This window comes from Heliangelus exortis, chromosome 1 (assembly GCF_036169615.1).
Source record: "Heliangelus exortis chromosome 1, bHelExo1.hap1, whole genome shotgun sequence".
NCBI classification, from domain to species: domain Eukaryota; kingdom Metazoa; phylum Chordata; class Aves; order Apodiformes; family Trochilidae; genus Heliangelus; species Heliangelus exortis.
In genome coordinates this window covers 138,609,536-138,633,748 of record NC_092422.1, presented here as the reverse complement: position 1 = coordinate 138,633,748, position 24,213 = coordinate 138,609,536, and the positions used below count along the sequence as shown (strand labels likewise).

General features: G+C 45.7%; 1 protein-coding gene across 2 annotated transcripts in view; it reads left to right on the top strand.

Moving 5' to 3' along the window:
* Positions 1-555: 555 nt before the first annotated feature.
* Positions 556-24,213, top strand: part of CREB3L2 (cAMP responsive element binding protein 3 like 2) — an 82,762-nt gene continuing 59,104 nt past the window's right edge. The window contains exon 1 of one of the 2 annotated variants that reach the window (XM_071727078.1): positions 556-918. In XM_071727078.1, coding sequence (XP_071583179.1) covers positions 811-918 — 108 coding nt within the window. In that variant the 5' untranslated portion in view covers positions 556-810. The remainder of the gene's footprint in view (positions 919-24,213) is intronic. The other variant, XM_071727069.1, reaches the window with a different exon arrangement.

Here is a 24,213-nt window from a genome sequence, read left to right as displayed (position 1 = left end):
TGAGCAGCCGCTACCTTCACACCGCAACCCCTCCGAGGCACCGCTGGACTACGGCGAGGGCGGGACCAGGGGGCTTCCCCTGAACGCTTCCTCGGTGGCCAGAGGCCCCAGGTGCACTGACCGCACCGGGGAACGCTGGGCACGGAAGAGCCCCGGGTAGGAGCTTCGAGCCCCGTTTCCCCGCCGTGCCCACCGCCCCCTCCGGGCCGCGGCCCAGCGACCCCCGCCCTCACACACTGAGGCGGGGGGGGCGGGACCTGCGCGCCGTGGCTGCCGTCTTGTCGCTGCCCCATTGGCTGGCGCTCCCGTCGCTCCCGCCGCTGCCGGCTCCCCATTGGCGGCGGTTGGCACGGGCGGGGGGGGTGTGTTTGTGATCTCCGCCCCCGCCGTGACGCGCCGGGAAAGCCCCCGCCCACATTCCACAGCTGGAGCCTCGCGGGGGCCGAGCGCCCGACGCTGATTGGGGGGCGGCCCGCCCGTCGGCCGCGCTCCTCGCCCCCGATTGGCGGGCCCGGGCGGCGGGGGCGGGGCCAGGCGGGACGTGGGCGGGGCGCGACGCGCAGCTGGCGGGGGCGACCCGCACGCCCCGGTCCCGCAAACTCCCGGTGGCAGCGGCGGGGAAGCGGCCTCACCGCGGTGACGGGCCGGGAAGCGAAGGGCGAGCGAGAGAACGAGGGGCCCCGCGGCCTATGGGAGCGGGCGGCGCGGTGTGAGCCGGCCGCCGCGGGTGGGCGAGGGGCAAGCGGCAAGCGGGGGGGATTTGTCGACGGCGGATCGGCCTGTGGGGTTGCCCCGAGTGTTACGGCCGCCATGGAGGTGTGCGAGAGCGGCGGGGAGCAGCCGCCGCTGCTGCACTGGGACCGCAAGCTGAGCGAGCTGTGCGAGCCCGCCGATCCCGATACCCTGCTGTGCCACACGGTGAGGAGCGGCGGGGGCGCAGCTGCGGGGGCTTCGGGGGCGCCTTCCCGGGCGGAGCTGCCGGGACGGCGAGGGGAGGGGCTGGATGAGACGCCCCCCCTCCCCTCCGAGGGGGGTGGGGCGCGTTGCGGGGCACTGTGGTGAGGGTCGTCCCCGGCGGACTCGGCCTCCCTTTGAGGCGGGGGAGACAGAGGCGCCGCGGCTAGGGGGGGGTCTCCGTCTGACGCTTCTCCTCGGGTCCGGTGCCCCCGGGCAGGCGCTGGGTCCGTGTCTCGCCCATCGCCCCGGTCTGTCACAACTTCCTCCCCTCCACGGTCGGGCGCAGCCGCTGGCAGCTCCGCGCAGTCGGGGTCCGCCAGCCGCCCCCCGTCTCCCCTCGCAGGCCGGGCCCCAGCCCGGGCCTCGTTTGTTCCCCAGGGCGGGCCGCCCGCCTCCCGGCCGGGGCTCCTTCTTCCCCAGGGCTTAGCGCTGCCGCCTTCTCGCCCGTCAGGAGTCGCCGGCCGCGTCTCCTCCTCCTTCTCAAGCGAGATTTTCCCTTCGCTGTCTCGCTCCCCGGCTCCGGTTTGTCCCGGGAGCCCAGGACGTGGGACAGACGGGTGGATGTCGTGACCCAGGGGGTTTTCTGTCCCCCGTGCTCACAGCCTGGTCATTGGCCGTCGTGCTGGTGTTGGTGAGGTTGGCTTTCCCGTAGGTGTGATGTGAGGGGTCCTTTAAAGATGCCGATGAAATCCTTTGCTTGAATGGCTTTGAGGGCCAGCACCTGAGGTTTGAATGATCTTTATTTATTGTTTTGCCCCGAATCCCTATATTCTTCCTTATGCAAAATACCTAGTTCAGACAATCCCGAGGAAATGCATCTTGACGCATCTGCGTTGTTTCTCTGTCCTGGAGGCTTTCTGCAAGAAAAGAGGTACAGCTTTGTAAAACCCTGTAGGTGTGAATCCTCAGTGGAAGGGAGCTGGACTGTTTTGGGAGAGCCTGCATGGGAGACTCCTCCAGTTCCCCGAGTGTGCAGAGCACGACGGTGTCGTTGCCGAGCACGTGCTCCAATGGAGACCCCACTGAACGCGGTGATAGCGCCTGGCAGTGGGGCTTGGGTTCCTTTCTTGGGGCTCAGAGGGTGATGTGCAAGCACAGTCACCCCACAGAGAGGGACCAACCCTTTCCTGTGGGAGCAGGGGTGATCCCACAGCCCGACGGACAGCAAGGCAGCGTGCTGGTGCTGCGGGGATGGAGGTGTTGGTGTTGGTCAGGAAAGGCAAACAAGGAAGGGCTTATTTGTTTTGCTCTGTACGCTGTGGCCTTACTGATCCGGGATCGTGTCCGTCACAAGCTCCAAACCTCGCTTTGGCAGGAAGCGAGCCTGCTACACGCGTGACTGTCTTTAAACATTGTTTGGTTTCTTTGTCTTTGAAAACTTGGGCTTTCTTGCGCAATGTGTATCTTCTGCTGGATCCGGGGAAAAGCCAGTAGTATGTTATGGTGGGTTGTTTTTTTTTAAAAAAAAATAATTTCTTTTAAAGAGCCAGCAAGAACACTTAACAATGAAAAGCTCTTCTTTAAAGCAGATGGTTTCTTGTGTTGTTCTTTTTCTTTAAGAAGACACAGCCTTTTTCTTCCAACAAGGAATATATTGTGAATTAAATGAGAGGCTCTTCAGACAGTGCTCCCCACTTGGAGTTTGCAGTTGTGCTGGGATACTTCTACTTTGTTTGGATCCTTGTGTTGAGAATGGAGTTGCCACCCTTAACTTTTATTCTTTTCTTCAGTGTTCTACTATTATTATTTTAAATTTTTTTAATTACTACCCTGAAAGAGATCTTGCACTTGGGCTGGAACTTGTGGCTGTAGTGACATGGTAATGTGTCCATTTCCAGGAGCTTGGGATTTGGTTTTAAGTGTAGCTTGGCAAACAAAACATCCTGGCTGTCAGTAGATGGAAATGTGCTGCTTTTTCCTCAGCTGTTTTCCAAGGTTTATTGGGCATTTTAAGCTTCAAGTGCTATGATGAGGTGTGTTGTGCAAGAGGCAGTGCATAGCTGGACCTGCAAAACCTTGGGCTGTGACCCCCCTTTACAGATAGCATTCTACTGTTGATTTGTTTTGTTGGGGTTTTTTTGTTTGTTTTGCTGGGGTATTTTTTAGGAGCTTAAGATTTCTTTAGAGCACCCTAAAATCAAATTAAAAGCGTGAAATCAATTTATCTTTGTTGTTGTTTCTGGAATTCTTTTTTTTTAAAAAAAAAACCCAAACAACTAAGCCAAACCAGCAACCAAATGCTATGGATAAAGTAGTAGGTGTAGTGGGGTATTAGGATCTTTAATTAAATAAGGGAGGTTTTCTGAAATTACCATTTCAGGGAAAAAAAGCACATGTTTCTGCCTGTTGGACTTTTGTTTTGTAAAGCACATCCTGCTGTATGGAGGAAAATACTGTGCTTGAGATAATGGAACACAAGTTCTCCATTTACCTCTGGCCAAAGCTTCATAGAATCATCTTTAAAAACAAACCAAACAAACAAACAAACCAGCCCCTCCGCATGAAACATCTGCTTTTCTCTTGGCTTATACTTTCCATCTGGGAGGATTGCTTTGACCCAGCTGGTTCTCCTGTGTCTGTATCCTTATTGCAGGGTGTTTCTGATAAGACTGAGGTGGTGAGGACTCCCTCCATCACGGTGCCTACCACCTGTGCATTCATCCTTAAGGCTGAGGAACACGTGCCCTATGGCATCTTCTCTTTGTGCACTCCTGAGCTGCCCCACAGCTGGATGTGTGGGTGCCTTCAAGAGAACTTCTGAGTGGGAAGTTTTCCTGTGAGTGGGAGCTGGACTGACCAGGGGGAGGAGGGTGACTGAGGGGAGAGCTCACAAGCAGGAAGAAGGATCCATATCCTTTGACAGTCAGACCTGTGTGTGCAAGCAGGAGTGGGTGGTAATTCTGTGCCAGCTGCCTTTTGTGTATTTTAAGTTAAAATTTAAACTTTTTATGACTGCAAAGGCTGCTCGTGGGTCTGGTTGATGTGAAGCTAGCAGACAAGTGTGAAAGCACGCATACACTTACAAAGTTGACTTCTATTTTAAATTGTTCCAGCCTGCCTTAATTACCAGGGCTGAAATCCAGCCTCCTGGGGATTTACATTTCTCTTTAACAGCTGATGATTTCATCAGTGCCTGAAGCAGCATGAGGAGCAGCAGTTCCCTTGCTCTGCTGGTGTTGTTGGTGATATCATCAGTTATGCTGGGGGAAAGTGGGACCTCGAGCAGTTCAGCTCTGGTGTTGGCAGACAGTGAGCCTTGAGGTGGTTCATTAAATTCTACATGGTTAATAGTAACTATCTGGATGCCAGGTAGCTTTATTTTTCTGAAGTGGCTTAGTTACCCAGCTTAAGAAAAAGCTAAAAGGTTTCTCAAGAGGTGTTTTCGTGGCATATGAACGTGACTGTATAAAATCTTCTTACGGCTTGTTAGGATTGTGTGTCAGTAATACCATACACTGGCATTGTGCAAGTTATTATCATTATTATCTTTATATTTTTCCTGGCAGTCAAACAGAAAGGAAGTGCAAAAGGGCACAGAAGCGTGGCCAGGTTGCAAGCCCTTCACCTTTGTGCCACTGCTATTACTTCCCATAACGTGCAGGTGGGCTCAAAATGGGCTTTGTGGTCATGGTTCTCCTCTGGAGCTGATTAATGGTTATACACAGCCCAGCTGGGACAGTGTCTTCAGAGACAAATGCCAGATCTGATGCAGATGGAGAAGTCTGTTGACGAACACGCTGTGAAATGCCAACTACCTGTCCCATGGCTGGCTGGGACATGAAGGACAGATGGTTCTTAGGAGCCTTTGACTTTTAAAAACTCTTTATTTAATACTGAGAAGCCCCCCCCCCTTCCACTTCCCCCTTATTTTCATAGTTATTTTAGCACATTAGGATACTGGCTACCTCTTCCAGAGGGTAGCAATGTGCAGCTGATCCTGGCATGGCAGATGTAGAACTGCCTCTGCCTTAGAGGTACATGAGGGTGGGGGCTGGCTTAAATATTTATGGCTAAATTCTCAGGTGTGCTGTCCTAAGTGTCTTGATGATGAGCGGTTAACTGGAAGATATTTAGAATCATAGAATCATAGAATTGGCTGGGTTGGAAGGGACCTCAGAGATCATCGAGTCCAACCCTTGATTAACTACCGCTGCAGTTACCAGACCATGGCACTGAGTGCCACATCCAGTCTCTTTTTAAATGTCTCCAGGGACGAAGAGTCCACTACCTCCCTGGGCAGCCCGTTCCAATGTCTGATCACCCTTTCCGTGAAAAAATTCTTTCTAATATCCAATCTGAACTTCCCCCGGCACAATTTAAGGCTATGCCCTCTTGTCTTACTGAGAGCTGCCTGGGAAAAGAGACCAACCCGCACCTGGCTCCAACCTCCTTTCAGGTAGTTGTAGAGAGCAATGAGGTCTCCCCTGAGCCTCCTCTTCTCCAGGCTGAACAGCCCCAGCTCCCTCAGCCTCTCCTCATAGGATCTGTGCTCGAGTCCCTTCACCAGCCTGGTTGCCCTCCTTTGGACAACATTTAAAATGATAAGTAGCTCAAATGCTTATTCTTTAAAGAGCCTGATATTTGAAGCTCATGAAAAAAATTACATGGCTCAAATGTCACATTGCTGACACCGTTTTCTGGGTGTTATTTGAGCTTGGGAAGCCTGCTGTAGTGTCACTGGTGATTCTGTGGGCAGCTCAGCCCTGGAATATGGGTGCAGCATGAGAGGAGGGGGCATCCCAGACCTTGGCTACTGAATTACCATCTCCCTGTCAGAACACCAAAGCAAAGCAATGTGCCCCTGAAGGCTGATGCTGGAGTTCAGTGTTGTGATCATCACCTAATGAAGAGACTATGAACTGGCCTTCTTTCCTCAGATAAAAACTGCCCCTAACGAGCTTCTGAGCCTCACCAGGAGCTTGCTGTGACTCATTTCCTCTCTTACAAAAAAGACAGCCGCTGCTGCTCTTCTGATGACTTCTGCAGAAATGCTTTCTCCAGAACAAGCTGCCAAAGATTGTCTCTAGGTTTCTGAATATGGCACTGGCAATAGTTAATTTAAATGGATCACAGTGCTTGATTTTTACAATCTGTGTGTATTTTAATTAAAAGTTGTGGTTACCACAATATGTCTTGATGTGAAGCTGGCTATATCTTATGCTGTGGTGGCTGCATGTAGCTCTCTGTAAAATCTGGTGTCAATATAGTTTAAGCCAATTTTTTTTTGTTTTTAATTTTATTTCAGTGTGGGGGTACTTACTTGAAAGTGGAGTTTGGACTGTTGCCCATTAACATAAAAACTGAAATCTCTCATTCTTTCTTTTCTGTACACCTGCATATGGAGGACCAGATGGCTGACTTCAGGTGAAATACTTGTAAAATCAATACTTTCAAGTATGTTGCCAAAATCCTCCAGTAAATAGGGGAAATGTTAAAGTGAGATTTTTAAATAATTGTATACAGACTCTGTACAAAGCATGAATGTTAAATTTTGAGAATACCTTTTCAAATTTGTAAAACAGTGTCACAACTGCTGAAGATCAGAACTAGTTGGAATCAGTGCCTTGCACCGGAAGCCATTCCTTTCTCCCCCCCCCCCCCTTTTTTTTTTTTTTCTGAATTTAAATAAGAATCCCAATCCTGTTCGGTTAGGAGCATGCCAGGTAGTCATAATATCTTTAAATGATCTACAGTTCCTCTAAAAGCTGAGATAAACACAAGTGTGATACTTTGAAACTTTACCCTCACATTTGCTGACAGTTAAAATTAGAAAAATTAAGGGTATTGCACTGCTGGCTGGTTTCATTTGGATTGGCTGTAACTGTATAGTGACGTGCTTGATCTGCTGTGAGGATGGGAACTGGAAAAAGTGTTAGTCAGTCCTGGGATTGAATTTGGAGCACAGTAGATAAGAATAATCCAGCATTTACTGTACAAAAATTTCTGATTTTTTTTTTTTTAATCCCGATGCACTGATGTGCACTTGTATTCTGTAAATGTTTCCTTACTTTGGGAGGCCAGTGTTTTTAAGCATGGAGCAGGTCATGCATGATAGCTGGGGTAAAGGAATTTCATTCACCATATTACCAGACAGGGTTTTCCTGTGTCTGGACTTGGTGAACTTATCTGCAGCAGTGGAGGAAATTTGTGGTCTTTGCAGGTCTTTGTTTGCACTGTAAGAGGTCCCTTCTTTGGGGTCTTTCATAGCTGAGGGTAAAATAGGTTTTCACTATCCTCAGGAAGGGATGACCAATTTTTTTTGTTGTTGTTAAAGCAGTATCATTTTTAGGATTGTCTGTGGAGGAGGCTGACCCGATTAGCTGTAGATTCCACCTGTGGATGTGCAGTCTGACTTGATCTTGTGTCCCTTTTGTTTTATGGTGCCCTGGCTTCTGCTGCAGCAGTGAATATGTGCTGCATTTCCCCTCCCTAATGTGTCTGTCTACATACTTCTGCTTCTATGATGTCAGTTCAGATCATCATCATGCCAGCTATGACAAGTAAAATAAATGTGAGTGAAATATAAAAATAAAGCAAATAGGCCTTTCAGCAATATACTTCCAGCTCTGGCTGTCTCTTAGCTTCTCTCTGCATCTTGCTGTGTGGCTGCCACCTGTACCACCACCCCTCAAAGCCTGAACTGTCCGACAGATATGAGAGGGAAGTAATTACTGCAGAATAAAATTCCTTTGGCACTTTAGGATCCAGTGTGTGCAGCAGTACCATGCTGTGGTGACAAGGGGATGCCTCTGGACTGGAGGGTTTGTAAGATTCCCTCAACAGGCTTTTTCTTAAGAGCTAAGCTAGAATAGATGTGCTAGGCTTGGGTGGACGTGCTCTGCTTTGCTATGGCAAGAGCAGGGGGATGTCTGGCTCACTGCTGCACCTTGTCTGTCAGCAGTGGGGCTGCTGTGACCCTACTGGTGTGGGGGCTGAAGACCCACCCAGGGCTCTGGTGGGGACTGAGGCTTCTCACTCATGCAGTGTCTTGAGAGCTTCTGATCCCTCCAATGAGCTCTGTGGTCATTGTGAGTTCCATTTCTCCTCGTGATATCTCAGAGATACTTGGTTGTTGCTTTGAAAATGCAACGGATGTGGCACTTAGTGCCATAGTCTAGCAACCGCAGTGGTGGGCCAAGGGTTGGACTTCATGATCTCTGAGATCCCTTCCAACCCAGCCAATTCTATGATTCTATGAAAATAACTAAATGGTCATTTGAAAGTAGCCCTCTGTCTCTGAGCAGCCAAGTTATCTTGTTGGCTTTGCACTTGCGGATAAATGGTGTTTTTTGTGCTGCATCTACATACCAGTTAGCAGGGCCTGCTGTCCTTCAGTGCTGCCTGTACTCCTTCCTTCTTGTGTGCCCAAAAGCTGATGGGTAATTCTTGGTTTAAACACCTGACATCTGTTTGCTTGGTCTTTCTCTGCATCTCTCCCTTTTGGAGACGGATTCTTTTGTGGGTGAGATTTTTGCAATTACTGACAGGCAGGCAGGCAGGGTGACTAACCCAGCTCTCTGGCATCTTTCACAGGTTGCACTGGCTGCCTACCCTGAGTTTAGGAAGCCCTCCCTTTAATTCCTTCAATTCCCTAGTGCAGCTCTCCTTTTTGCCAAGGGAGCTGGGTTCTGGGTGGGTTTCCAAGGGTGTCTCTCATGGTAGCTCTCTGCAACGGGTTTTTCAGGGAGAGCACATTCATTTCTGCTGTTGCTCCCTATTCATCTCTCTCTGAATCACGGAGATGAGAAATTGCTTTCTGGATGCCCTTTGGCTGTGTTTTTTTTTCTGGGTGACGAGACCTGACAGTGCGGTTCTGCACCTGGATGTAACCGCAGGCTGTTGTGGCAGCTGCTTGGGAGCTCAACCAGTTGTAAAATTATGTTCTTCCAAGAAGTCAGCTTTCAAGGGGTATCAGTTTCCTGACGGAGCTTACCCTGTAGCAACCCAGGAGCTGGTGCTGATGTGAGAGGGCAGGTAGGAATATTTGGCTGGGGGAGGGGTGATGAAACTGCATTTTGGGCTAGAGGAATGTGCAGTCTGTGAGTAGTCTGGGTAGCTTTATGGGTTGTGCTTAGATGTACTCCTGATGTGTGTACATGTGTATTTATTTTGTAGCGGTGGACCATTATTTGGGTGTCACTGGAAGGAAGGGGGATTACCTGTAGGAGGCTCATTCAAGGATCAATAGGAAAAAGGGTTGTTTGAGAAGAGTGTGGATATGCAGGAGAGAAATGGGCAGACCTGAGTTTCAAAGCAGCACCCGTGTTGGACCTGGTCATTGGTACACCCACCCTGTCATGGTACAGAGTGTCAGTGAAAAGTGGAGGCTGTGTTGGATGGTTATTTGTTTTTCTTGTATAAAAGTGACAGAAACAGTGTTGGAAACACAAGCTTGGCTTACGGCCACATTTTTTTCTGGCAAATATGCTACCCTTCCACCCCACTTAAGCAAGTAATGGGCAGGAAAGAAGCTGGGTCAAAACCGGTGAGGTTTGATGAGGTGTAGCAGAGGTGGGCATTGTATCATTATCTCTAATCTGAGATACTGAGCTCTCTGTAGCAGGGACTGTCACTCTGTCTGTGAGCTGTCAAACATAGCTTCTGACCACAGGAAAGAAGAGTCACTGAATTGAGTTATGTCAGTGTTAAATGTGTGCAGGAGGATAAAAATGCTCTGTCAAATACACAGTGCTCCTCTCATGAGGGCAAGTTGGGAAGCAAAGAAGACCATGTGAGAAAATAAAGGTTAGTTAAATGGAGACACCTGAATTACGGGTGCTATCCCCATAGCTGCCATCTATCCAACTATGCAGCTCAATAGTGCCAGTGATTTTCCTGTGTCTTGGAAACTATGAACTTTTTTTTTTTTTCCCCCATCTGCTGCTAACCAGCTTTCAATCTTCTGTATATGATCTGGCTCTGCTGTGTTGACAAGCAAAAATCTGATGGAAGAATGTGACACCTACTTCCTCTCTTTCCTCTCTGCCAGGGGAAAATAACCATTCCCCTTCAGCCACACTGGGCCTGGCTTTGTCCTTTCATGCAATCTGTTTGTCATGTAGGATGAAAAATAGAGACCAGGCTGCTCCAATAACCTATTAGGAAGCCTTCCTTACTTGTGAAGGCTCATGTGTCCTGAGCAGAGATGCAGGCAGGGAAGTGAGTTGGTGTTGGTACAGGCTTCCCCCCCACTCTGTAGTGTGGAGGCAAACAGCAAAATTACTGATCTGCTTTAGTGGCCAACCTGGAGCTGTACTTGCTGGGTGAGCTCCCTTCCTGCAGGACAAGCCCTAGCTGTTTAGTGACAACTTGGAGTTTCTCATCTCCCAGTCCTTGATGAAGTAGGGTTGGTTGCAGAGGTAAAGTGTCTGCTCCCTTGTGACATGGGCTCATCTCCAGCAGAGAGGGGAAAGGTGACACACATGCCCTTGTTCTGCACCAAAGATACTGACTGCTGCCCCTGATTTTGGATGTAAGCAGGGTCTTAAAAGCAAAATTCTTTTAAGCATGTGGTGATTTTTGAAGCAAACGGAGCATCTTTAAACTGCTAAGATTTGGAGTATCCTGTTTAGTTTTTCTTCTCCAAAGTTTGGATGCTGTGATATGAAGGTCTGTAGAAATGGGTGTAAAAGGCCAGGCTCTTTTTATGACAGGAGGCTGACAGAAAATGGACATGGAGTGAAATAGGTTCAGAAAAAGTAATGAAAAACAACTTCACTGTTAGGATAGCTGATAGCTGAGCACTGGAACAGGCTGTCCAGAGAGACTGTGTCATCTCTATCTTTGGAAGCTTTTAAGACCTGACTGGATAAAGCCCTGAGTGACCTAGTCTGATGTTACCACTGGCTGTGCTTGGGCAGGAGCCTGAGCTCGAGAACTCATGAGCCCCTTCCAGCCAGAGCTGTGCTGAGGTTCTGTGGCAGTACTGGAGCCAACACACTGCTGTGTTCAGGTTGTGATACTGCATTGTGAGGCAGTAGTCTGGTTCACAAGTTCTTCATATCCCCATTAAACTACTGAGCAATTGAGGCCACTTCATTTTGATGAGGTGTCATTGTGTGCTGGACTTGGGGTTTGTTTGTGCACCCATAATTTTGTTCAGGATTTTCCTGATAAAATTCTTACCTATTGGATCTTCTGTCATGCCCTTCTATGATTCTATGATATGGGTGTACAAGAGCCCTGCACTATTTGCTTCAAGGTTTTTTGCCTTTGTGCAACCTCATATCTGTAAGGATTGGCTACTGCCTGTGCTATTTGCTTTTTGTGGCTAACCCTGAAACTGTAGGTGTGGGAAGAGACCACCCTGCATAGTAGCTTGTGTGCCGAGCTTGGGGGAGGCTTTATAGACCTAAAACCTGAAAAGCAGCCAAAAAAAAAAAAAACCAAAACCAAACAAAAATAAACTCAAGCCCTGAATACCAAGCAGGTCTCTGTTCTTTCACCCCTGCAGTCCCATAATGAATTTTGTATACAAGGGGATCTTATCCTCAGGCTGTTTTTTTTTCACAGTCTCCTATAGGTTCTTCTGTTTGCTCCAGTAATCTGATTCCCTCTTGATTTACTTTTGTAGAGGTTATCTGAAGATGTGTATTCTCCCTTCTGGAGCTTGTGATACCCACAGCAGAGTATGTGTAGAACCAAAACTTGAGAGCAGCAAAGAGCTGATCTGCTCCTTCAGCTATTCTCACAGCAGAAGCAGCAAGATGAATGCTGCCTTTGGGGAGTGCTTGTGATAGGATGGGCAGGACGTGATCTACAGGAAGAATGAAGACTTAGAAGGTTGTTATTTCTAGCAAACAGATACCTGGCTTTCTTGGATCTGTCCTGGCTAGCAAAGGATGAAGACTGAGGAAAATATGATGCCTACACTGTCTGCTTCTGTACCTTGTAATATGAGGCAGTGGCAGACTTTCTGCAAAACATGTGCCTTTCTCATCATGGGTGTAACTGGCCCAGTCATCAGCACTGATGCCATGTCCTACTCCTGCACCACAGCTCCCTTCCCCTCCACCTCTCTGCTGTCTCCCCCCGCTCAGGCACAAGGAGTGAGTGTTGTTTTGTTTGTTTGCTTTTTAACAAAAAAACAAACAAAAAAGCAAGCAAAAAAATAAAATTACCCTGCTTGTGTACAGCTCTGTCTCATGCCTCCTGAACTCCCCGATGAAGTGCTGTGGGGGCTGAAGACTCTGATAAGGATGCCCAGTTTGTCTGCCTGCTTGCCCTCTGCCTTTCCTCTTGGCCGGACATTTTTTAATTTTTTTTTAAATTTTTTTTTAAATTTTTTTTTAAATTTTTTTTAAAATTTTTTTTTAAATTTTTTTTTAAATTTTTTTTTAAATTTTTTTTTAAATTTTTTTTTAAATTTTTTTTTAAATTTTTTTTTAAATTTTTTTTTAAAATTTTTTTAAATTTTTTAAAATTTTTTAAATTTTTAAAATTTTTTTAAAATTTTTTTTTTTAATTTTTTTTAAATTTTTTTTTTCCCTCTCACCTCTCCACCCTGCTGCCTCTGTGTCTGCCTGACCCCTTGTCTGCACCCCCGAAGGAGCTGAAGCCAAGACTCTGGCACCAAGGGCTCCTGCCTGTGGTTACCAAGCTGATGGCAGCAACTCCCCAGGGAGCTGTCAGCTGCAGGAGTCCAGATGTGGGAGGATGCTGCACCACAGCCCTCCCACAGGGTGCCCAGCTGGGTCACCTCAGAGGATGCTGGAAGGCACTGTTCAGGCATGACTCTAAAGCAAGAGGCCTGGCAGAAAGGAGCTTTCATGCTATTTTTGAGGTGCAAGCTTTCAGAATGCTAAACTTGTCTCTGCTTTTGCATCTCTGTTTCTTTTGGCTGGTTTGCTCCTTCTGGCTTTCAGTGAATGGTGCTGCTTACAAGAGGGACTGAAAGAGAAAAGAGGAGTCTTGCTTTTGTCCTTGCCCAGGGTGACTTGTGGCTTCTCATTTGGCTGTGTAAATTCAGAGCAAAATTTCAGCTGAATTCCCAATGACTATTATCTCTCTCCACTAAAAAAAAAAAAAAAGCAGCTGCTCTGGGGCTTGGGAGTGTTTCCCCGGTGCTTGCTTCTTGGTTTGTTAGAAATACGTTGCAAAAACATAGGAGAAAGATTGACTCAATTTATGTTGCTGTTTTTTTCTCAACTACAAACATGTCTGCAAGATCAAAACCAACAAAAAAAACTGGCACCGACCTTGAAAACTGTACAGTAAATGCCTTGATTTATTTTCTACAAAAATTAAAATTAAAGGCACTTAATGCCCAGACCATATATTTTTGTGTTAATTAAAAAGATCTGGAAAAGAGGCATACAGATAACCCTCTCCTCACTACTTTGCTTGGAACAGTTTTCTGGCAAGATCAGTTGGAAACCTACTTGTTTTTAAGATGTGATTTCAGTGTTGGGGAGGGACATTATGTGTTATGGTAGCTGGGATGGAGCTACAAGGAACCTCTGGACTCATTTATTTAGTTTCAAATTAGTGGGTGTTTGAGGGGGGAAAAAAGGAGGTTGGAAATACATACAAGAAACAAGAATCTGCAGAAGCTTGCATTGCTGAAGGCCAGGGGAAGAGACAGCTGAAGCAGTTATTCAGTGCAGAAAGCTGTAAAATCTGTGTATCAAAGGAGCCAGGATTATGACTGGATGGCTAATTAACTTTGGCACTGCCATAGGAGAGGATTAAGGTGTTGAAAAGAACAATTTGAGGAGATGCATGGAAACCTGGGGCTTGTAGGTGTCAGTACGCTACAGTTTGGCTGTGAGCTTTTCAATTCTTGATACCTGAATATCTGGAAGAGAGGCTAATTTGGGAGAATTCAAAGAACAACAGAAGTGTGTGGTTGAAGTACCTGTTTGATGAGGAAAGACAAAAAACATTAAATGTGTATTGCTTTGACAGGTGTTCGGAAGAAAAGGTGGAAGTTGTATGATCAGAGCAGCTTATGTTAAGCTCACACTGATATTATTGAGGTTTATGTCTCAGTTTCATGTGAGTTATATTATGTAATTTTCGGTATCGGTACCAGAATAAAGACTGTGAAAATTTTGGTTTCAGCTGTGGTTCTAGAACAGAGATAATGAAGATCTTTGTAGTCAGAGCAAGATCCCTTTGAAGCTTTTTGCTTGGAATAAAATCATTATTATAAGGAGGATTATAAATTCAAGCTGTCATTATGCTTTTCCTTTTTTTAAACTGCTAGTGTCCTCTGAAAATATCTTTTCTCTTTTTGTCCCAAATAATCCTTAGAGGTTAGAGGAAGGTAAAAAAAGAATCAGTGTGAAGTAAAGAGGAGATGATGATGATGATGATCAGCTAAGAATATCTAAGAGGAAAAGATAATGTTGGCAATTGTAAGGGTAGAAAGGGGAATTGTTTTATGGTGTAGTATGAAAATCAACCATTGTCAGGAATCGGGTTACAAAACTTACTGGAACTGACAAACCTGGGTAACTAAATACAGCTAGGCAGGAAGGCTTCAGAGAAGTTTGTTTTATTATCACATATTTGTTGGGCTGTGACATCATGAGGAAATGTCTAAAAATATTAAATTGATTAAGAGTAAAGGGGAAGAAATAAAAGTCGCAGGGGAGTTCCTGGTACCAGACATATTTTAAAACATATTTTAAAATAGAGAAAAGCTCTTTTAGGATTTCACAGTTACAGAGTAGCACGATACAAATACGATTTTAAGCCTGCTAATAGGATTTTATGAAAAACTGATATAGTCAGATAAACCTGATTTCATTCTTTGAGATGAAAAAAACCACATGAAAGTAAATGGATAAATTTTGCAAGTAACTGGATATTTGTTTTGTTGTATTAATTAAAAATTGTACCACAAAATGTGTGAAGTTAAAAGGTTGACTCAGAGTACTTGCTAGTGGGCAACTGGTGTCAGAGAGTGTATGTCAGAGGATAAGGTCTGATACCTTGCAAAAATTACCAAACAGGAGGCTTATCAAGATTTTCATCCATGATCCAGAAACAACTTATGTTTCTGTACAACCAAAAATACATTTCTATATATATAAAAAAACTCTGTACCTGTGGGGCAGGTGAATGCATATTGGAAATCAGGACTTGGAAGATGGTCCAGAGTTCAGAGTAGACAAGCAACTCAATGTGCTCTGCTTGAAGGGAAAAGATTTTTAAAAAATTAAATATGTTTTTCAAAATAATTTCTCTTATTTAACCTCAGTATACAGTGTTGGTGACCACAGTGTACTAAACAGTGTCCAGTTCCTGAAGTTCAGCTCTTATAAAAGGATAAAATTAAGAAAATTGGAAAGCTAACAAAAAAGGGGGAGAGGGACTAAAACTATACCGAGTTGTTAATTTTTCAACCTTTGCAGTTCACCCATGTTCTTTCATGGAAGTTATATTTCAACAAAGGACAAATTGCCAGACCCTACAAAAGGGTACTGCAAGGAATCATAGTGCACTGGGACATGTGGAAGGGTCAGATTAGGAGAGTTTCATAGTTCCTTTCTAGCCTTAAATGCTGTAAAACTTTATTGCTGAGCCTACTGACTGTCTGGATAGTGCAAGGCAGAACACACAGCAGCACCCTGTGTGACTCCTTTAATCTGTCCAAATCCATGACAGCGTTTGGTCATTCTCCCAAACTGCACTGACTTCAGTGAAGTTTAAATAAATGCTTTTATCCCTTCAAGCTGGTTTGAACTGTTTGTGCTTATCATGACACCTCTCAGCACATATAAAAGAGGACAGTATGCAAGGCATGTGGGAAAGGATAGAAAAAGGCATTTGTCCCAGAATACAAGGCCCGCTTTATGTATGTTCCCTCTTGGAGTCGAGTACCAAAGATGGCCTTGTATTCTGTGTACCTCTGCCTGGAACACACTGGCTGAAACATACCTGACCTGCTGTCAAGTTTTTCCAGGGTCTTCAGCCCTGGCTGGTGAAAGAAAGCAGAGGACAGCAAAAAGGCAAAGCAGTTATGGTGAAGGATGATTTAAAAACTAATAGACTGAATGTCTGAGGAGCTGGGATGAATACCAGGGTGAAAAAGGAAACCTGCTAGCTTTCATTTTTAAGGTTGAGCGAGTGGAAGGTGATGGCTAACATGATATTAGAAAGAATTTCTTTACAGAGAGGGTGATCAGGCATTGGAATGGGCTGCCCAGGGAAGTGGTGGATTCTCCATCCCTGGAGATATTTAAAAAGAGACTGGATGTGGCACTCAGTGCCATGGTCTGGTAACTGCAGCGGTAGTGGATCAAGGGTTGGACTTGATGATCTCTGAGGTCTCTTCCAACCCAGCCAATTCTATGATTCTATGATCCCAGCTATACCAATGGTACCAACATTTCCACGAGTTTTTAGTAGGGGAAGATTGTTGTTGTCCTTCTACCTCTTTTACCACATTGCTACAAGCCTCTGCTTTTCTACACTACCAGCTGAAGGAAGCTTAAAAGCCATTGCCTGTGGCAGTCCTCACCTTACTAATGGGTGTTCTTTGCAGCATTTTAACAAGCCTGGTAGTTTTTGATGCAGGGTGTATAAGGGTTTTGTTTGCAGAATTTATAAGGGTATTGTGTTTAATTTTGACATGCATGTTGAGGCAGGAGGACAAGAGTGGCCAGGGCATTTGGGAAGAGTAATTTTTTTTCCTGTACATGCTTTCTATTAAGGTACCTGGCATATGGAAGGCACCGCCTTAAACTGGTGTAGCTGCACCATGGTGTGGCATAACCTTCTCTAATGGTGGTACTGTTTTGGTTTTTCTTTTGGAATGTGCTGGCAGGAAAAATATTCAAGTGTAGCACGGACAGCAGATGTGGCTTGAAAATGCTTCAAAGCTGTATTGGCAATGCAGCAATCACACAGAGAGTGCCCAGCTTCTCTAAAGCAGTGCTGCTTTTCCTTCTGGCATAAAGCTCCCGGTGTGCCTGTGATATGTTGGTGTTGGGGGGAGCTGCTGAAGTGCACTCTTGCTGACCTGCTGCTCTGCATTAGAGGAGCACTGACAACAGGTCTGCTCGGGAATGAATCTCCTCAACTTGATGATCCTGTCAGGCTGGTCGGGCTCTGCTGGGTCTCGCAGGAGAGGCTGATGCTGCAGGTGTTAATGGGAGCCACCACTCACACCTGTGCAAGGACAGAGATCAGCAGTCCTGGTTCTACAACCCTAACTAATTTGTGGGACAGAGGAGCACTCCCATGACTGCCTTTGCCATTCTGCTGCAGGAAGAGAACCCGTGGCAGCACAAGGCCTCAAACTGCAGTGGGTGCCTGGAGCCCGAACACGCGCTTCCTCTGCTCCTGCAGCTGACGCACGAGAGGTTTATCTTTCCACAGCTGCCTTATCTTGTTTCTGCTTGGCATATATAGTGAAGCTGAGCTCCTCAGGGCAGTAGGTACTGCAGTGCAGGGTTGGCTGGTGAAAAGCAGGTCTCTGCTTGGACCAGGTGTGCTCATACAGAAACCACATGGAGAGGCAGTTTTACTGCCCTGGGCCGCTGCTGCCCTCACCCCTGACGCAGCCTCTGGGGAGCTGGGCACTTGGATTATGGCCAGGACACAGAGCAGCAAATATGGAAATAAAAACAGAAGTGAGATTTAAAGCTGCTTCTTTGTTTTTGGTGTGTTGGGGTTTTTTGTTTGGGTTTTTTTTTTTGTTTGGGTTTTCCCTGTCCAAGTTCTAAGAACAGGGAATGATTTTTATTTTTTTATTTTTTTTTTAAACCCCTGACTTTTCAAAGTACTGCTCGAATGCTTTGGAGGAGACTTTTTCTTCAATTATGTGTCCTCTCTTAGATGACTCTTTTTAAGGCACTTTCAGGCAGATGGCCCAAAAGTCTCATTTCATGCTTCTGCGTACATCTCCAGAAAGAGGTCTGGTGTTTGAGCCAGGCACACTGTGCTCTTGTCAGTTTAGTCTAGCAGCAGGGAAGGAATGTAAATCTAAGGCCTGGCTGTGGGGGGATGATCTGAAGTGAGTGTGCAGATGCCCGAGAAAATCTGGACCAAGCTGGGGTGTGAAGAATCCTGGAGTCAAATGGGGCAAGGAGTGTAACAAGTTGTGTGCAAACCAGGCTGTGAATTCAGTTATCTGCAATGCATGCAGAAGAGAAATGGCTGTCCAGGACTGATGCTGGGAAAGGGCTTCTTCAAAAGCTTAGTCACCAGCAGTTACTGTCATGTCTGTGAGCTTTAAGGGAGCACTGTGACTATCTAAAACATGTCCCTGGCATGCTTTGCTTCAGAGATCTTGCATTAACTTGAAACATCTCGGATTGGAGTGGGTTTTCCCCATGACATGTTGTACCAATACAAGTTCTGATTTTTTCTTTGCAACTCTGAAGGTGAGAGGGGCCTGGTGTAGAAATAGTCCTGAGGTTACATACTGCTTGGTGCAGTATCTTGAAGCAGCAGGGAGGAGGTAGCCGTGGTGGTTTTCTTATCTCTAAGCAGACTGTCAAGGATTTCTCCTAAAGCACGAAGTGTAACCAGTGCTTCCAGGCTCTTAACCACAGCTCACAGCAATCCCCTTTGCAATCCACAGAGACATCTAAGCCCCAGCCATCAGTAATCATACAGACAAAACTGTATCGCTTCCCAGAACATGCTGCAAAACAGCTTATCCAGGGACTGGGAAGAGACTCAGTTCCTTGAGCGTCCCCTGTTTCTCCTTGGCTTGGTTTGAGGTGGGTGCCCGTGTTGAATTTCTCCTCCAAGCCTCTTCTTGGAAGCTCTGTGCAAACCTGCCTGTTTCCAGTTAGTGACGCAGCACTCCGGGAAGCTGAGCCAAGCCAAACAGGGATGTTCCCTGCTTTGGGAGTGAAATGGTAGAGCCTCTCTGCTAGGGCCTTATGGGCAGTGTGCTGACAGACAGTAGAATTAAATGCTCAAGATCAGTGTTACCTTCTCAGTCTTCCTTGTAGCAAATAATCTTTCTGCCCTGATGTACATATCCACTTTAAAAACCCCAACCACACAACAAAGAAGGTGGAGGGGAAGGAGGAAGGATGGAATTTTTCCATCGCTCTATAACAGTGAATGAAAACAAGTTTATAAAATTTTATTTATACTTTTATGTGGGGAGCAGCTCTGTGACATTTAGAATTTTGCTCCACTACTGCAAAATGCACAACCTCTCAGACCAGTGAAGAGGCTTATATGAAAGGGCACAAGTGTAATAACTCTGGGGAAGAGAAAGTGTCTTATTGTGAGAGGATATAGTCATAGGATTTGTTGAGGGGTGGATCAAGGAAGAGCAGAGGGAAGCAGAAGAGCAGATGAGAAATATATGCTGTTTCAGCCAGCTCCTGCCCTAGAAACTTTGCCATGCAGGAGGATGCTCAATACTGTACTGCAGAAAGGTGTCACTTCTGCTCCCTACCTGGCTGGTAGCTGCTGGTTGTCTGGTAGAGCTTACATTGTTAATTTTTCATGTATCTTCTGACCCAGGCCTGCCAGCTGCTGCTGGGTGAGTTTAAACAGAACCTCCTCCCTTTATAAATTAAGCTCAGAGTGCTCTTCAGGAGGTTCAGGCTGAGGGGAGAGGGCAAGACGTGACAACAGTCAGTTTGACTGAATTTTGGGGGGAAAAAATAGTAAGGAAGACTCATAGCTTAAAACTTTAATAAAGACTAGTTGGACTGACCAGGAAGAGATTTAAGAAAGTAGAAGCAGGTTTTACTGGTAAGTCAGGCTGGATTCCTCTTATTGGGTATTTCTTGGGTGATGAACCTGTAACTTAGTAGCAGAATCTTTATATTCAGATTGTGTTTTCTTTTTTCTTTCTCTGGCAGACATAATTAAGTTGTCTGTATCAATGCTACTTTGCAAAGCCGGGCCTGGGGGTTGGAGGCACCTCTAGGATGGTTTTCTTTGCTTGCTTTGGTCATAGGCTGACTGATAAAGTGTAGTACAAGCTGGCTCAGCCGCTTGTTTTGGCTGGAATTCTGCCTGGGTTCATAGGGATAAGGAGGATTAAAGGAAGGAAAAAAAAAAAAAAAAAAAAAAAAGACAGAACGTACCTTTACCAGAAACTGGTGCAAACTTCGGAAGATCCAGATTTGCTTTTGAGTTTGGCAAGAAACCTTGATTTGTCCACTTCTGTCTACTGGTGTATTGGTGGAAGTGTGCTGTAATTTGAAGACAGTTTCTGTAATTTGGGGAAAGGGTGGGAGTATACAGTCCAAAGCAGAATATATCTGAACTTTAAAAAGTTTTGGAAGATATAAGTGGAAGGTGATTTTTTTGCTTAGTTAAGATTTTGTGTATCAATAAGGGAAGGTAAAGATCTTGGTCAATAATATTATGGGATTTTGCTATATGGGAGCATATGTGAAGAAGAAAACATGAAAGCATGAAAACTTCCTGTCTGTCCCCATACATGCAGTGTTTAAAATGAGACTTAATAACTAGTTATTAAAATAAAATCATTCATGTTAAGAGTTTTCAGTTGTTGCCAGCCAGGTCTGAATCTACAGTGATTTTGAACAATGTGGGAAGTGGAACACTGCTGTGGAACATAAAATGCCATCTAAAAGCTGCTTGTCCTGCCATTAGGTACTGCAGTGGTACTCCCTTGATCAGAAGCAGATCTGCTGCTGCAGTGGTGACATCCCAGCTTGTCATGATGTGTAAATAGGGACAGAGGGATTTGTAACTTCTGAGCACATCTGTGGTGTGGGTGGGTGGTTACTCAGCTGGTTATGGGAGGGCCACTGAGCAAATATTTTACTGCAGTTGTCTCAACTATATATGGCAGCTCAGGAAAAAAAAAAAAAAAAACAAAACCACTGCAGTGGTCAGGATGCTTACTAAAAGAAGTTCAGCTGAATTTTCTTTTCCAGTTGCTTCAGTGTGTCTGGAGTGTTTCTGTAGTAAGAAACCAGTCAAGTACTTTGTGTCTGGATGGCAAATAGTACAGGGATGATTAGATCCCTCAGTTTGAGTCTGCCCATGGTGACTGTAAATGATCACAAAGTACTTTGCTACCTAGTATAGTCTTTTTTTGATGCATTTAGAAGCAGCATATGCCAGAAGCAGATGTTCCCTTAAGGAGGAAGGGTTTGATAGTCTTGTGTGTGTGTCCCAACACATGCATGTTCATGTTTTGAGGGGAGCAGCATAGCTAGTGCCCTCCCAGGGTTGACAATGGCAGTCTTGTAAATACAGCTTGCAGGGTTGATTTTGCTGATTTATGGTGGTTCTGGCAGCTCCACCCATCAGGGATTTTAGGGTTATGGTAAGTAGCCTACTACAAAATCCTTCTAGGCAGTTAAATTTTGTTGTTGCAACATTACAAGAGACAGTGTGTTCTGGTCAGGATGCACCATAGCCTGAGCTGTTTCAGGCTGATCCATGAGCTCATAAGGGTAGCAAACCACAGTGTCTTCTCCACAAATGAGCAGTTGATCCTGGAGATGTCATCCGAGTTTGCGTTGCATAATTACAAGATGCCCAAGTCATTCTGCATTTTTTCCTCATATGATTATGGGATGACAATTGAGTGAAATTGGTCATTTTCACACAAATTTTGTGAAGTCTTCCACAGAGCTCATATGCCTCATCTTGTGAATGCAAGAAATATTTATTAATTGCAGAGAATCTTTAAAAATGTCTACTCCCTATACTAGTTTGGATCTTCCTGGGTCTGAAGACAAGGCATCTTGTGTTCCAGCCTTATACATATGCATAGGGAGATCTACATATGTCAATACAGGAATACTCAAGTTCTTGTAACATTTCTAGTGCCAAATGCTGCTCTAGTTTGAGGAGGTTGCTTCTTGCATTGGCTTATCTGGAAAATACATAATAACATGCCTCACTGATATGTTTTATGGAATGATTACAAAGGGGAGTTGTTCATATTGTTCATATCTGCTGCAAGAATATGGGTCTTATTTTTTGTGTTGGAAGTTCATTTATCACTTCAATGAAGTTCTGTGGACCAGACTTCAGCCAGAATGGGCTAATTGCTGCAATTAAATCAGAGCATCTGGTCTCAAGTAGAACAAGCCATGCAGGATTTGACTAGCTTTCAGACTGTTGTCAGTGAGTGCACCACTTCCCATGAAGCAGAACTATACCTTCTTTGGTGTCTTCTGGATTTGGTGACTTTATAATGAAGTATTGCTGAAAGCATCAAACCTCAGGAGGGTGCTACATCTAAAAGGCAGAGCCTGGGTGCAGCAGAGTCCAAGAAAAAAATCTCTGTGAGGCTGTAAGGATGCAGTTTTGGGGGGAAGGGAGTGTAGCAGAATGTGTAGAGGAATGGCCTGAGCATGTGTTCACAACCCTATTTGGGTGGGGGCTTAACACAGATGGGCTTAACACAAGCTCATGCCTCCCACCTCGTAATCAGCACCTGAGTGCCTCAAACATGGGGTTGTGTATGCAAGCTCAGGCCATTCCTCTACACATTCTGCTACAAGGGAGGTATAAAAAAAATCACATCATTTCCAGGGAAAGTCAAATTGTGCAAGGCAGGATGCTTTGGCTTCCTGGTGAGCAGTTGCTAAAGTCACGGAACTGTGTGGGCTACCTAGTTGGCATCTTAAATGAGGTTTGATCTGGTTGGCCAGGCTTGTAAGACATTAGGCAAGAGTTGCCCTCGGAATAAAAAGGAAGAAATTAACAGGTGACTTTAACCCTGGTTAGGCATGCTCTGCTGGGAAGACTAGACCCCTGGTCAGCCCCTTTAGATCTGGCAGGCTCACTGAACCTGGGGTAGCTTCCTAACACTGCTCTGCCAAGGTGACCTGTGTTAGCTTGAGTACTCAAACCCATCTTGATGGAACTGGGTTGGAGCATCAGATATGGAGATAAGCTCTTAGTTCACTCCTGCGTGTCCAGTGACCTCTGGGAAGGATGGTGCCTTATGCTGTATATAATCCAGCAGAGTTTCTCACAGAATGGCAAATGTCTCTGCATTCTCTGCCTGTTAAGTAATTTCACCTCAAAATTTCCAGTGACACGGCAACACTGGGATTTTATTGGTGATGCTTTGTCGTGTGGAGCAGCCATGCTGTGGGATGCTGAAAGGAGCCTGGGACAGCTGAACCACACCTTTTGAAACAGGATGTAAGGTTAGGGTGTAAGACTGCACACTTGTCAATCCCTTTTGCATTTGAAATCTGGTGTGATGGCTTCAAACGTGGTACTGCAGTTGGAATGTGCCTCTTTATGCTCAGCCTGAGTTTTAATTGTAGAGTTGATATATCTGAGTAGTTTGCATGTGACTTTGCCAGGACTTTCTCAGCTTTCGAGATGTGTTCTCATCCATTGCATATGGGCAGCATTTGACCTCTTGACCTGTATGTTTCATCGCTTGATATTGTTTTAACACTCCTTCCCACATGCTGGGTTTCCAGGCACATCAGGGGTTTCTGAAATGTGTGCCTTCAGTTTTGTTCACACTGGTTTGTGTTGTCCGAGAGCCCTACTTTCTCCCCTGCTATGAACAGAAAAAACCTAACTTCTCAGAGTTTGAGGAAACCCAAGTGTTAGATAAAAGTGATGGTAAGATAAGGCTGTGGCAATCCAGCATGGTGGGTGTCCCTTTGAAGCTTAAGAATAGGCAAAGGAGCATGGCATTGCCTTATAATTGCACTCCTTGCCACTCCTCTCCTTGTCCACTTAAAAGCAGAATGAAGGGAAAGGGAAAGGGAAGGAAAAAGGAAAGGAAAGGAAAAAGGAAAGGAAAAAGAAAAGGGAAGGGAAAAGGAAGGAGAAAGGAAAAGGGAAAGGAAAGGAGAAAGGAAAGGAAAATAGAAAGGAGAAAGGAAAGGAAAAAGGAAAGAAAAATGGAAAGGAAACAGGAAAAGAAAAATAAAAGGAAAGGAAAAAGGAAAGGAGAGGAAAGGAAAAAGGAAAGGAGAGGTGAGGAGAGAAGAGGAGAGGAAAGGAAAGAGGAACGGAAAAAGGAAAGGAAAGGAAAAAGGAAAAAGAAGAGAGATCAGGAAAAGAGAGAGAAAGAAAAGAAAGAAACCTCAAGAAAATACCCAGCCAGGACAGGGCTGAGGCGGTGGAAGCAGAAGCATGCAATTGAAAAAAGCTGCATGCTCGGGCTCAGACATTCCTGCAGCTGCAGGCTCCTGGTTCGGTATCCGGGCGGTCTGGATCCCTGCCAGCCCCCGCCCCGAGCAGGGGTTCTGCTGGGGAGCGGTCGGCAGAGGTTGGGAGGTTGGGTTTGTTGCTCTTTCTCTGCGGGGCGATGAAATGGCGTTCCCAAGGTCCTGCCTCTGCTCAGAAATACTCACTCGCTTTCTC